Here is a 14,613-nt window from a genome sequence, read left to right as displayed (position 1 = left end):
AATCGTTTCACAAAACAAGTAATGATGCATTCATTTAATCTGTCTTATTTTAAGATTTACTTATATTTTGAATCATAGACCAGTTCGCCAGTCCTTCCGTTTCACCTTCTTTTCCGAATTAATTTTATATTGCGAATGAGATTTAATCAGTAAATGTATATAAAGCGTTATGTCAGGGCTATTCATCTAAAAAGCATGGTATTGCCACTTCAGTTCCCAGACACACTTGTTCAGTTTCCTAACGGTTAAACTATATTTGATTTCCAACCCCGACCGTTGGACACTGTGTATCTAATTGAAAGATGAGTCGTCATGCAGTTCTTTTACTGTTGCAAAACCTAAAGGAAAATTATTTATACATGTAAATATATTGTCTCTTGGAACTAAGTTAATAATAAAAGAACTTATTAGATATTAACGTTAACATACCAAATTCGTCTGTCTTACACTCTTTAGAAATATCTTGCATGCCCTGTACATAATCATTTTCCTCACTTTGTCTCGATGTCATCTGTTGTCTGTAATATAATAAAATGTTATGAATAAGTAAAAACGAATATGTTTTAATCTAATACTGGTTTCGATTACGTTTAAGATCCTGAAAAAAGTTTTGAAAGGAATTCATTAACATCTTAATGTGCAATTAAACAATTATTTTTCGAATAAAGTTAAATCGAGTAGTGAAATAAAAAAAGTGTACCTTTTATTACGTTTTTCAAAACACATTACTATAATCACCAGCAAGATGAATACAGCAACACCAGCAACAACAGATGATGTGATAATCAAAAATAATTTGTTTTCATCCGATGCTATGATAGCTAAAAGGAAAGAATAAACATTCAGACACATTTGACTGTTTATTATGATAAATTATAGCACACAATCATGTTTAAAAAAGAAAGAACATTAATCCCTTACTAAACTAAATTAATCCCCAACTAATAAACCCGGTTTCCAATTTCATTCCATTTATATAGGTAACAATTAACCTGAAAATAGCATGAAACTCGTGATACATGAAATATTTAAGTATCGACTCCGACGGATTCTGACGGAGTTCTTTCAGGTTCCGACGGAGTCTTGACTCAACCGGTCATCAACGGACTCCGATAACTTAATTGTATATATACACTCACTATTTGCGACACTCCCACCAAAGCGAAATAAACAAAGCATTGCAATAACTTCAAAGTTTTAAGTTTAAATTAAAGTGTTGAAATTTAAACAATATTTATCCTGTATAATCTTATTATGTAATAAGAACATTTTCAAGTATTCAGATATTATACAACCGTTAATATTCATCTATCATATGTAAATTTGATATTATACTAGTAATAACTTATTACAAAATCATTTCAATCAAAATATTTTCTAACAAAATCATTTCCAAGTCAATATATACAGAAATTGTAAAATATACAAAATAAGATCAATATTTTCATGGCAGTCTCAAATTCTTGTGCTCATATTGAAAAGCAACACCAGTCGTTTTGACATAATTAAACACACGAACACATTTTTTTAGTCTATTTGTCAAACTCAAAACAGTCACATTCAATATTCTCTCCTAAAACGTATTCTTGTCCTTGACGTATACATAACCTTTGTCTAAATGTAAAGTTCCACACTTTGGTTTTTTTATTGAGACGTGGCTAGTTCGATTTGTTGATATTCTGGGTCACTGTCTCCTCCACTAGATTCTCCGTCACTTGAAATAATAACCATATCTTCATCACAAACATTATTATTGATAGCGTCGTTGTCACTGCCGTCGTCGGAAAGATCTGTGTCTTTACTATACAAACGACAGTTGTTATTTTCATCAACAATACTTTCAGACGTCGAATTTTCTGTGTTTTGATCATAATGACCGTCAACGTCGACGTCAATATTATCTCCCTCGGAGAAACTTGTTACGACACTATAACCGTCCTCCTTCTCACTATCACTTTCAGTTTCACTGTTTTTATTTCTGTATTTTGTCCAGAATCCTTTTGGTTGCCATTTATTCCGTTGACGTTAACGTTGACGGTCACGTTGACGTTAACGTCACTTATTGAGTCACAAATATTATCTGACGTTCACTACCACTATTGTTTATTTCAATTGGAACTTCAACATCCTTGCACTCAACACTTGCCTGACAATCATTTACGTCTACGTATCATACTGACTGTTGTTTGTTTCATCAAGCATGTTCAAATCAAAACTGTCTAAAACTGGCCCAAAGTCGTTGTGTGTGTCGTTGTATGACAATAAATCTAACATAGAATCATCGTCGCTGACGTCATCGTAGTATGAGTTCTGTGAATACGCGTTTCCTCTGGTGGCTGATATAGCAGATTCACGTGACTTCAATGATGTGTAGCCATGTTTTAGTATCAAATGTTTGCACAAATATCCCCGACGAATGAATTTGGATGTGCATTCCTCAACAGGACAATTCCAATGTTCAACCTCTCTGTGTCGTTCTTTAACATGTTGTAGTAGATTTCTCTTATACTTATACATCTTTTGACAAGTAGCGCATTGATACATTTTAATATTTTTGCGATTTTTCTAATATTTATCTGTAGGTGTCTACTGTGAAATAATAACACAATACAAAGTTTCTTCTTATTTTATATGCTATTTCCATGATTTGCAAGATTTTTACGAGAAAAACTTTGGGTAATTTTACACAGTAACTATGCTCCGTTGAGGTTATTGTACATATGAGTCTTGCGTTAACAAACAAATATCCGGCTGAGCATTCACAGTGTACAATCGTTAACGTTAAAGTGAACATAGTTTTTAATTAAACTCCGCCTTAACTATTCACTTTTTATTCGGATAACTGTTGTTTAATTGCTTTTAACGCTTTTGATGCTGCCGAACGTACATTACGTTCGGACATCTGCTGACTTTGCATCTTGTTTTTGTTTCTGTTTGAACGTATTAATTGCTCTTCAAGCACATTTTCATCACTTTTTTCTTTTGTAACTATATCATTTTGAGTCGTTTCAATGGGAAAAAGTAAATTCATTGGACGATTCAGAACATTTCCTGGAGCCAATTTAATTTGACATGATCTTATAGCACCATCTCGACTGACATTTAACTTCTCAATTTTTGCCAGTTTCCAGTTGCCTCAAGAAAAGTTTTCTTTTACAATAACAATATCTCCAATTGTTGGATTTACAGGCGACTGAATACGACTTGCTTTCAGACGTGTTTGCATTCTTTCTCGTAAGCTTAGTAAGTAATCATTCTTCCATATTTGCCAAAATTTATTTAAAAGTTTTTGACCTTTCTTCCAAATTTTCAACAACTTTTCCGAAGAGCTTTCTGTTGGCAAATATTCATTGTCATCTTCGTTCGAAACTTGTGGAATACCGATCTTTGGATTCAACGTAAGAAAATGACTCGGTGTTAATGCAATTGTAGAGTTTACATCATCACCAATATAGACAAAATGTCTTGAGTTTACTACGGCTTCAATTTCTTTGATAAGTGTTTGAGCTTGAATGATAGTTAAGAGTTTTCGCCCCACAGCTTTTCTGAATGATCTTTTTACAAGACCGACTAGCCTCTCGTAAAATCCTCCCATCCAGGGCGCGAGCTCTATTATAAACTTCCATTGGATGTTTGCATTTGCAGAGTAGCTTTGAACTTCATGACTATGTAATATACAATGCCATATCTTATCTATCACTAAACTAGCGGCTTTAAACTGCTTTGCATTATCACTAATTATATACAATGGAGTACCTCTTTGAGCTATGAAACGACGATAACCTAAGAGAAATTCTTCTGTGGTCATGTCACAAACTAGTTCAAGGTGCACAGCACGAGTTACTAAGCACGTAAATAAGCATACCCATGCCCTTTTCTCGTCACCTGTTGTTGTTTTCAAGTACACTGGACCAAAATAGTCTAGTCCTGTTCTTGAAAATGGTACTGATTCTGTCACTCTTGACCTCGGTAGACAACACAATGGTGGCATTTTATAGCAACCACCTTCGTGGCGCCTGCAGACAACACACTTATTTAACACTCTTTTCACTGTTGCACGACCATGTAAAATCCAGAATCTTTGTCTCGTTGTTTCAAGCGTCTGCAAAACACCGCTATGTAGTAGTTCTTTATGCGTTTTTTCCACAATCAATTTAGTAAAATGATCGTTCCTTGGAAGAAGTATTGGTTGACTGGCACCTTCACTTAAATTTCAAGCCTTCCAGTGCATCTTAATAACCCTTGTTCGTCAAGAAATAGCCCTAATTGTTGTTGTCTATTTGTACCTTTTTTAGCTCGAATAGAATTGATGTCACTTTGAAAATGAGTTTCTTGAATATGCTTAATCCACATGTTCTCAGCTTCTAACAATTCTTCACATTCTAAATAACCATATTTTCTTTCAACTTTCTTTAGTTTCTGTATGAATCGCAACACAAAAGCTGTTACTCTTAGCAGTTTTGTAAGAGAAGAAAATCTTTTACTGTCAATGTCGAATGGAGGATTATAACTATGTTCTTCCGCATTAATTTTAGTTTGCATTAACATTGTCTCTTTATTGTCTTGTTTGTTTGTTTGTTCTTCCATTTCAACTATTTGTGAGCTATCATCGTTTTTTTTGATAATCGGTTGGCCAATAAGAGGTAGGCTTCAACAACCATTTAGGACCGTGCCACCAATTAGAGTCAGTTGCTAATGTTTCAGTGTTGTCCCTCGGATGCAACATCTGCTGGATTTTCTTTACTTGGTATGTAGTCATGTTAACATCAATGTGCTCTTTGATTTCACTGACTCTGTCTGTTCTTTACAAATAACGGTAATTTCTTATCCGACGTAACCCATTGTAAAACACATTTCGAATCTGTCCATAAAAATTGCCTTTCAATAGGCACTCTTAATTGCTCTTTAACAAATTTTAAGCACCTCAGTCCGATCAGAACTGCTAGAAGCTCCAACCTAGGAATTGTTAGTTTCTTAATAGGCGCAAGTCTTGTCTTTGCAAATATTACATTTACATCGGTTGTATTTTTCTCTGAAACATGCAAATATATCACTGTTGAGAATGCCTTTTCCGATGCATCACAGAAACATAACAATAAGTATTTCTTAGAATGTCCTGTGAACGCACAAACGCATCTTTGAATTTGCAACGTGTCTATTTTGCGAATATCTATTAAAATAGACAACCATTTTTCTTGATCTTCTTTAGTCAAATTGTCATCCCAGTCGATATTTTTCTGCCATAATGATTGAATAAACACTTTTCCTCGTAAGAGTACTGGTGATAGCAAGCCAAGTGGATCAAAAACCGACGAAATTGTTTTCAACACAGTACGTTTTGTCCACTCCGGTTCATTTGATTTGTTTTTTGGACCTGCTATTGTAACTGTATCTTCATTGACATTCCAATGATGTCCAAGTACTTTAACACTTTTTGTATCGGCTCTGTCTTCCTTTGGAATGAATTTATTTACAAAATCACTATTGGTAATCCATTCCCGTAAATTCATCGAGGCATCTGCAAACATTGCCTTTGAATTTGTATATAGCTGTATTGCTTCACTTGTGTTTTCAGCTCCGGTGATAACATTGTCTACATAAATGTTGTTTCTTAGATTTTCTGCAACTAGATTTTCATAACATTTTAAATGGAAATCTACCGTTGCTCCTAATAAGAACAGACTACTGATTACTCCAAAAGGAATCCTACAAAATCTGAATTCTTGTATATGGTCAGTAACTACAGTAGGATTTTTACAGTCTTTCAACAAAAGAAATCTTGTGACATCACGCCGACTAGGTTTTAATCCAATTTGCAAAAATGCTTTTTCTATATCGGCAACGATTGCTATTGGATGCATCCTGAATCGTAGTAACATACCACAGAGGTCCTGTAGCATTACTGGTCCCCTATACATGCACTCGTTTAGACTTTTATTTTATTTTCTTGTTCTCGCCGTAGCATCGTATGCTACGCGTATCTTAGTTGTTGTTTTCTGCGGTGTGATAATAGCATGGTGTGGCAAATAATGTACCAAACCATCTAGTGGTGATTTTTCAACTTTCTCTATAACACCTTTACTTAGCTGATCTCTCATAACTTCATCATATTTCATCACTAACTTAGGTTTTGTTTTTAGTTTATTAACACAGCTTTTTAAGCGACCTATTGCCAAGTCCCTGTTCACAGGTAAATCAGGAAATTCTTCAGTCCAAGGCCACGTGACTTGGTATCGGCCATTTTCAAACTGAATTGTATCCTGAAACATTTTCATTGCATGTTCATCATCTGAGATATTTTGTTTTTCTATAACACCTATTGACTCCACATTCCAAAAGTCTTCTAAATTTGGTTTCACAGGTACAACACTATCCACATCGGCAAATAAAATTGTATTTGTTGCATTATTACCATGCGTTAGAATAAGCATACATGGGCCATCGCTATCTTGATCAGAAGTTCTTCCGGTAAGGATCCATCCTAACTTGGACCCAAGAAGGAACAAACCAGGATTTAGTTCGATCTTTTGACACAGAATAAAATCCAAATAATAGTCGTTACCAACTAACATTTCTATTGATGGTGTTTCGTTTCTATTTGGTAATGTATCAGCTAAATCAACACTTCCAATAATATGTTTAACGTGCTCCTTATTCAAAACGCCTGCTGGACTTCTATGCAAATTGCCACTTATTGTCGGAACTATGTTCACACTGATTGAATGGTATTCACCATTTTACAGTTTAACATCAATGTTAGCACATTTTGTTTTGATGCATTGTGTACTATTATTACCAAACGTTACAAGTTTTATTTCCTGTTCTCCCGTTAAGATGTAACTTTCTTGCTAAGTTTTCAGTTATATATGTCCGATGAGATCCAGAGTCCAAAAAATGTCTAACAGACTGTGTTGCAGAGGTATCTGGACTTTTAATATCTGTAATCGCCGTCTGCATTAGAACCATTTCATTTGACGACACGAGAACATTTTCCTCAGAATTTTAAGTCTCTTTATATTCTGTTTCTTCGTTTGCTAAATGCGTCATTGATTCCTTCACCTTGAATTTTTGAGGACACAAACTTCTGTGATGCTTGTTCACTTCACCACAGTGTGCACAAATTTTGTTTTTCTTACATTCACTTAAACACTTGAAGCAGCTGTCTTTCAATTGCTGTTTTCTTTCATTTATAGTTCGGCATTGTGTGCACTCATCGCTCCAATGTTTCTGCTGACAATAACGACATTTATCTGCATAATTTTCAGTCTGTTGTCTTTGTGTAAGTTGCTTAGGGTTATTCACTGTAAGCACATGAGCAGAACTTGAATAACTTCTTGGTTGTGCTGACTTCGAATAACTCCTCGGTTGGTGTGAATTTGTATTATTTCTTGACTGAGCTGAATATGTATAGCTCCTTAGTTGAGCTGAATTTTGCTTGTATCCTGATTGAATAGACGATGCATGTATTCTCTTTTCCAACACATTATCTTTCTTTTCTGCTCTTTCCCTAGCAAGAATATATTCATTCAATCGTTTTCGGAGCTTGTCTATACTCCACTCATTGTTCGACCCATTTAATATTTCTAACTGAACAAGAACTTCCTCAGGTAGTTTAGCTCGTATCATTGACACAAACACAGCTTGATCAATATCTTGATGTAACACTTCTAGACTGCGTAAATGCCTTTCAACTGTATCGAGCAAGCTTCTTAAACTTCCGGTTTTATTCGATGCTGGCTCCAAATTGATTAATTTATTGTAATGTAAGTCAACTACTTCTTGCACTTTTCCAAATCTTTCCCTTAAGATATCGATTGCAATTTTATAATTAGCGTCCGATAATGTTAGACCTGAGATCGCACGTTGAGCCTCTCCGAATACTTTATTTCGTAAATAATTGAATTTTTCACTATTTGAAAGTGATTGATTTTCATGCACTGAACATTTAAATGAATCCCAGAATTCACTCCATTTTGTCTTATCTCCTCCAAATGATATTAAATCTAGTTTCAAATTAGGTTATTTTGTAGAAGAATGTTTACCTTTGTTTACTTCAATGTCCAGTAGTCTTTCTTGTTGTTGAATTTGTAGCTGCATGAGTTTTTGCATGTCCTTGTGTAGTGCCATAAACTCATCTGAATGTGTTTCTACACTTGATTCACTTTTAACATGTTTCATTTCGCTCTTCTCTTTTTCGTTGAGAAGCATTTCTTTAAATTGTTGTCGATTTATAGAGCATTCTACAGCTTTAGAACACAGTTCACAATCTTCTTCAGTAATTGTTTCAATTACTTTTGAATCACCTTCTTCGATTGCTGCTGCCAATTTTTCACTTTGAACTTCTAACTTTTCACAATAAACTTTTAAAGTTTGAATACATTTATTTGTTTCCAGCACATTTTTCTCAATATTACAGCTTTCGATATCAATACTTATCAGATCGTTTCCAAAATCAATATTTTTCTGCAGAATATTTCTAAATTTTGTCTTAACACCTTTTAAATGTTTAACTTTAGTCATTTTTAGTTTTAGTTGAAGTCACACTCACCAAATAAATTTATCTAAGATAACAAACAATTCTTCACTGAACAATATCCAAATCACAATTCTTATTAAAAGCACTCTCCTTCACTTATTGTATCCGAATATTATCCGCTGAATGTGTTATCCACTGACTGTTATCCGGTTCGCGGGACCAAACAATGTGGCGAAATTTAATAACTTTCAGTTTTAGGACTGTAGAATTCTATTTCTTTGCCACACTGGAATTTATTTTATTTTAAGTAAAACACAATAATTTCTTGTTAACTTTCTTTATTTTATAATCCAATTATTTTATTTTACAGACAATATCCTGAATAATCCTCATATGTAATTTTCTCTTAACACAACTAAACTCAACTAAATTAATCCCCAACTAATAAACCCGGTTTCCAATTTCATTCCCTTTATATAGGTAACAATTAACCTGAAAATAGCATGAAACTCGTGATACATTAAATATTTAAGTATCGACTCCGACGGATTCTGACGGAGTTCTTTCAGGTTCCGACGGAGTCTTGACTCAACCGGTCATCAACGGACTCCGATAACTTAATTGTATATATACACTCGCTATTTGCGGCAGCTTTGATAATTCAAGAAAATCAATTTTCATGATTTTATTCTAAAAAATAATATGTTTTAATTGTTCAAAAATAGCTTAAGATATATAGAGAGGGTCAAGTGTCTTTTATCATGACATGAATTATGCATTCATTCACACAATTGTGAACTTTGCACAAACAGAGATTGTTAATAACGTCAATGTATATTGTATCACGATGGTATTCATTTTACGAAATAAACTACTAGTAATATAAATATATAACATTTTAAGGCTATTGTTGTTCTATCTTACTTGAAAAGAAATATTTGCTTTCATTTTCTAAACATTTATAATTTCCTGCATTTGAAATATATTCATAAGTAAGTATGTATGTACTAATAGATACAATTTATTATTACTTGTAGATACTTGATTCTTTGTTTATTAATAAGTTTTCTCTACATTAAAATAATTGTAATTCTAACGTGACTTACCAAACTGACAGAGTAATATAAGTATTAATGCAATTGATATCTCCATTATTGTTGTCACGCTTGTACTCTAAAAGAAAATGTACGACTTCCGTTCAGTTTACAAAATGTGAAGTTATAAAGCACATCGTGAACTTCTACATAAGAAAACATAGGTAAATTTGAAACATATTACAATTATTTTTGTATTTGGTACAAATTGTAACGATTAAAATTTGATAAAATATTAATGAATTTTGAACATTATCAACAGAAAACAATGTAAATTAACCGAATCTAGTCTCTGTGAATGTTGCTGTAATACTATTTATATTGAAAGTATAGAGGATCTATTTTGGGACTGCAAAACGGTACAAATATTTTGGAGAGGAAGTGGAACTATATAAGTTTTCTTTCGTTCTAATCCCTTTCAATTTTATGTAACAATTATATAATGTAATATATGTAAAATATTGAAATAAACATGTTTAAACTAAATATTTTGGAATAATCTCATATTCAAATGGCTAAATGAAATAGCAACAAATGTAAAATATGACAATTTTAGATCTTTCTTTCTTGCTAAAGATAAGAAAACATCATATATTTTCCTCTTTTCAAAATATTACATTTATACCAGTAAATTTATGAATCATACTCCAGACATTAGAAAAGGAAATATTTAAACAGATTAAAAATTATGTCGTTTTGCATTACAAAATGATACATTAAAAAACTTTGAAAATTGCTGGATGAATCTAACTGAATTAATTGATATCTAAAACAGTACATGCAGAGCGAAATTCTACAAAGCATTTTTTGTCACAGATTTTGCTCTGTTTCAAGTGCAATTATATAAGTGAATGCACCTCTAAACTTTTTAAAATATCCTATATCTTCTAAAATACCTGACTTAAACTTCATAAATATATTTAGTTTTTAATTATCTACGTATCAATGTAAATGCTATAATTATCATATTTATATTATTCTTTTTCATATTTGTATTATTTTATTTAAATAAACAAGCTTTAAAAGTGGTTCAATACATCACATAAATTTACTTTTCAAAACATGAAGACGGATTTCTATTGTCTGCCCTCGTCGTCGATGCACACGTAGTAAAGGGTACATAAATTCAGGGACCTGATGGTTTATCTCAAAATTTCATGAATAATAAACATGATACAGCTTGATGTAATTGTAAACTTCTTTATGCTATTTATATTATTTTATATTATGCTTTAAAACTTTCAGCTTTATGATAAAAAGCAAATTATTTCGAATGTAAACCTTTCTTATTATTCAATCTCTATATGATTTTATTAGCGTATCTACCTTATATGTTAAAAACAGGTTTCATATTAGAAATCTTGAAAAGGGACTATACAAAAAGAGGACATACAAAGTAAATAGATGCATAGATGTTGCAAGCTGCATACCAGTTTTAATGATTCTTATTAAGAGAAATAATGTTGTATGCAATCTAAACACACAAAAAATACATGTAGCAAAAACATCTGGAAACAAAGTGATCCCTCAGAAGCATTAATCACAACAAAATTACATAAGAATTGCAGACTCGGCTCGGTTTGATTCAGTCTGTACATGAGGGATAATGAATCAGTGCAACATCCCTCACGCCCCCCCAAGCACCGGCTTGAGCGTTACTCAATTTTCAACGCTTAATAGTGCTGGCATCAATGATCCCGAAAGACCAAAAAAATATAACAACACTGAAGTGAAGTACGGTGCAACTTTTTACAGCTGCCACACAGCACTTGACACCTGCTGTTGTGAAGTTTAAAACTCTGGAAACAAAGTGATCCCTCGGAAGCATTTATCACAACAAAATAACATAAGAATTGCAGACTCGGTTAGATTGAGTCTGTACATGAAGGATAATGAATAAGTGCAACATCCCTCACGCCCCCTAGCACCGACTTGAGCGTTACTCAATTCTTAACAGCATCAATGATCCCAACCTGTAATTTTTTTATAGCGGTGTTAATCATTCATAAAAATCGTTACTTATGAAAGCACGACGTGTTGGAAACATCGCTGAAGCAGAAAATGAATATATGGGATACATTTTAAAGTTCAAAAGTAATAAATGTATCATATTTAAATAGCCCGATTCACTTTAATAATTTAAAGAAAAATTGAAATAACAAAAGAACGACTCGGTACAGAAGCTATATACCTATGTTTTATCACCAAATTAGCACATAGGGCACTACTTTTCTTTTAAACTGATATCAATTTACAGCGACTAACATCATTTTAAGAGTTTTAAGAAAATTGTATACTTGTATAACTTATGAAATATCACAATGAAACTTCGAACACATTAAAGAATACATGACCAACACGTCATTGAATTAAATGCAATGCCTAAAAGTTTAATAAAGAGCAAATTCAAAAAGGAATATTCGAAATTTTAAATATTTTATCAAAAATTTCTTCAAAATTTTAAAGTTAAATTTATAATCGAAACATTGACACTATAAAAAAATGTAAAAGTCAAATACCTATAATAATGAAAACTCGATATCCAAGTTATCTTCCTTTACCAACTTCGTAATTGTATCTGTAGTAAACTTCGGTTTCCGCTCCATTGAATAGTTTTGAAAAGCACAACACATACTTCCTCGTTGTATTTCATTCAAAGTGGAGCGTTTCTTTATATTTAATCAAATAATATACAAATACATATCGAGCGTATAAAAAAGTGCATCCGTGATGTATAATATTTAAATTATATTGAATATATGTCTTTGAAATTTTATTATTATTATTATTATTATTATTATTATTATTATTATTATTATTATTATAACAATATGGCATCAGATATTTTGATGTTATTCAGATCCCACTCAGATCCCATACATGTTTCTCTCTGTGAGTTATTTCACAAATGTTTTGTCCTTGTCAATTTTCAGTTTAATCACATGTCGGATGACAAAAACAATTAAAAAAATTAAAGGTTTTTTAGTAAAAAAGAGGAAATAAGAATCCCTAAGGAAAATGTTGCAGGTTCGGTTTGATTGAGCTTGTTCATGGACGTTATTGCCAAGTACAAACTACCGTCCACGCCCCCTAGCAGGGGTTTAAGCAGAATTCAACATTTAACATGAACTGGTACAATTTTGAATTTTGAAACATCCGCCAGATGTGTTCATGTGGCGGTTATCATGGAACCTTCAATGTGACACATAAATGCATTCCATGAAAAGCGGCATAAAGTCCCCAGGTAAAAAATGTGTGTGCCGTAAACGGGAAAACAATGGGCGGAAAAAAATAAAATGAAATTTTGAAAGTCGATCAGAGGTTATGAAGCCTGCATATCACAGATAAGACGTCAAAAGACAAAGTTTAAAAGCAGGCAACATATACTAAGGGTGATTCAACATTATTCAAGTAGGAATATTGGAACCACCCACTAAAAAATTCCGAAAAGTTTTATCTAAAAAATACCACAAACACAACAATAATGTCGTGCTGAACGATCTTGAACGATCGGAAAATATAAATATCATATTTGGCTTTGTTTTTATGAAGAAAAATCTACAACTACAATTACATGACTATCGGTCTTACAAATAATAGGGAAATAGAACTACTTCAATGTTCATACAATAATTTCATGACCAAATACTTTGACAAGTAAACTGGCACGACATACACGCATTAAAACACGCTTTTCGGTGGAAATGTCTTCATTTTGATCTAAACGATTTTAACGCAATCTTTACAATTTCCAAACAACTGTACATCAATTATTTTAAATAATAATAATAATAATAATAATTTAAAAAACTTAAAGTTCCAGGCTGCAAAAAAGAAAACGTTGAATGTTAAAATATAATATTTGAAACACGAACCATGAAATAAAAGGCGCGAATGTCCCCCAAACTAACATACGACTGTAATAAAATAAAATATTCATTTTTATCAAGTATGTTTTAATGATTTATTTTAGTGTGTAAAACGGTTTGCAGATTGTTCAAACAAAGTGACCCTATTTATAAAATATATGTACGCCATTTAAATACAGGAGGAAAAGTAAAGAAATGTGAACGGTCCGTTTTTGAACATTCACGTTGAAAACTAAGTGTTTTAAATGTCACGACATTCTGCATAAAATATGCGTATTATAGTACTTTGGGAATAAAGATGATACACCAGGATATTTTAACGCGTTGTAACTTAACATTTACCTTACTAATCTTATTGACTAGCATAACACATGAGTGGATAAGGAAGTAAATTAAATTAAATTTAATTAAACGACTCCATACTTTTAATTCATATATGTTGATACCAATTATCGGAATTAAAAATTTATTTCACAAGGTATGTAACTTCTTAAAGGATATAAAACAACAAAATGTTAAATTATGCTGTTCCCTTATTCTTATAGTACAAGTATATTCTCTGAAGAGAATAAAATTCTGTTTAACACACATGACTTTTGAACTTAAACAGAATAGGATTATCCGGAACAAAATGATTCCGGGCATGCGCTGTTTGAAGTTCTCGAGACTTTCAAATATTTTTTTCTGTCATAGCGATGTTTTAATTGTCCCTGGTAAAAAGAAAATTAAAAAATGTTAAAACTAATATCAGCAGATATATAACTTCATATATACTTTAAAAGAGTCAATGATTTTTTATGGTTTGTCTTAATTTCCTGTAAAAAAAGATTGAGGTCCATATTAATTTATCAGAATATATGCGGTTGTTTTGACTATGGACGATCAACATTTTGTTATACACTGTAGTCTGTGATTGCTTATTATTCCACATTTTAGATACATCTCATCAAAATAGTTTTGTATGGCTGTATTGGGCACTATGTTTCTAATTTGCAGGTTAAGAGTCTTATGTAAAAATGAGAAATCATGATAGACGTTTTCCTGCAATTTTGTTAATAGGTCATGGTAACAATAACCAATCACATTCAATGCTTTCACTATTTTTGTTAATTCAAAATATGTTTATTATACCTCAAACGATAAGCAATCTGTAACACCATTGAGACAATCGAAA

General features: G+C 32.2%; 2 protein-coding genes across 2 annotated transcripts in view; both read right to left on the bottom strand.

The window, feature by feature from the left end:
- Window positions 1–838, bottom strand: part of LOC132741158 (uncharacterized) — a 29,363-nt gene extending 28,525 nt beyond the window's left edge. The window contains exons 1-2 of the mRNA XM_060729254.1: window positions 701–838; window positions 430–518 (exon numbers count right to left, since the gene is read on the bottom strand). Of these exons, the coding sequence (XP_060585237.1) occupies window positions 430–518; window positions 701–726 (115 nt within the window). The 5' untranslated portion in view covers window positions 727–838. The remainder of the gene's footprint in view (window positions 1–429; window positions 519–700) is intronic.
- Window positions 839–5,939: 5,101 nt separating this feature from the next.
- LOC132741157 (uncharacterized) lies at window positions 5,940–6,966 on the bottom strand. The gene is made up of 2 exons (XM_060729252.1): window positions 6,797–6,966; window positions 5,940–6,714 (listed from the first exon to the last, which is right to left on the bottom strand). Exons 1-2 carry the CDS (start codon window positions 6,964–6,966, stop codon window positions 5,940–5,942), a joined length of 945 nt encoding a protein of 314 aa, XP_060585235.1.
- Between the last annotated feature and the right edge of the window lie 7,647 nt (window positions 6,967–14,613).

This window comes from Ruditapes philippinarum, unplaced genomic scaffold (assembly GCF_026571515.1).
Source record: "Ruditapes philippinarum isolate M1 unplaced genomic scaffold, ASM2657151v2 ctg4764_1_1_1_1, whole genome shotgun sequence".
Taxonomy (NCBI): Eukaryota; Metazoa; Mollusca; class Bivalvia; order Venerida; family Veneridae; genus Ruditapes; species Ruditapes philippinarum.
Note: the sequence above shows the minus strand (reverse complement) of the source record. Positions and strands in the feature narration are given on the sequence as shown.

What these genes read in the sequence shown, in the direction of transcription:
- LOC132741157 (XM_060729252.1), bottom strand. Translation starts at nt 6,966, where the DNA reads ATGGTTCTAATGCAGACGGCGATTACAGATATTAAAAGTCCAGATACC. An exon ending in AATAAAACTTGTAACGTTTG is followed by an intron (nt 6,715 to 6,796) that starts GTAATAATAGTA and finishes CCATTCAATCAG; the next exon opens with TGTGAACATAGTTCCGACAA.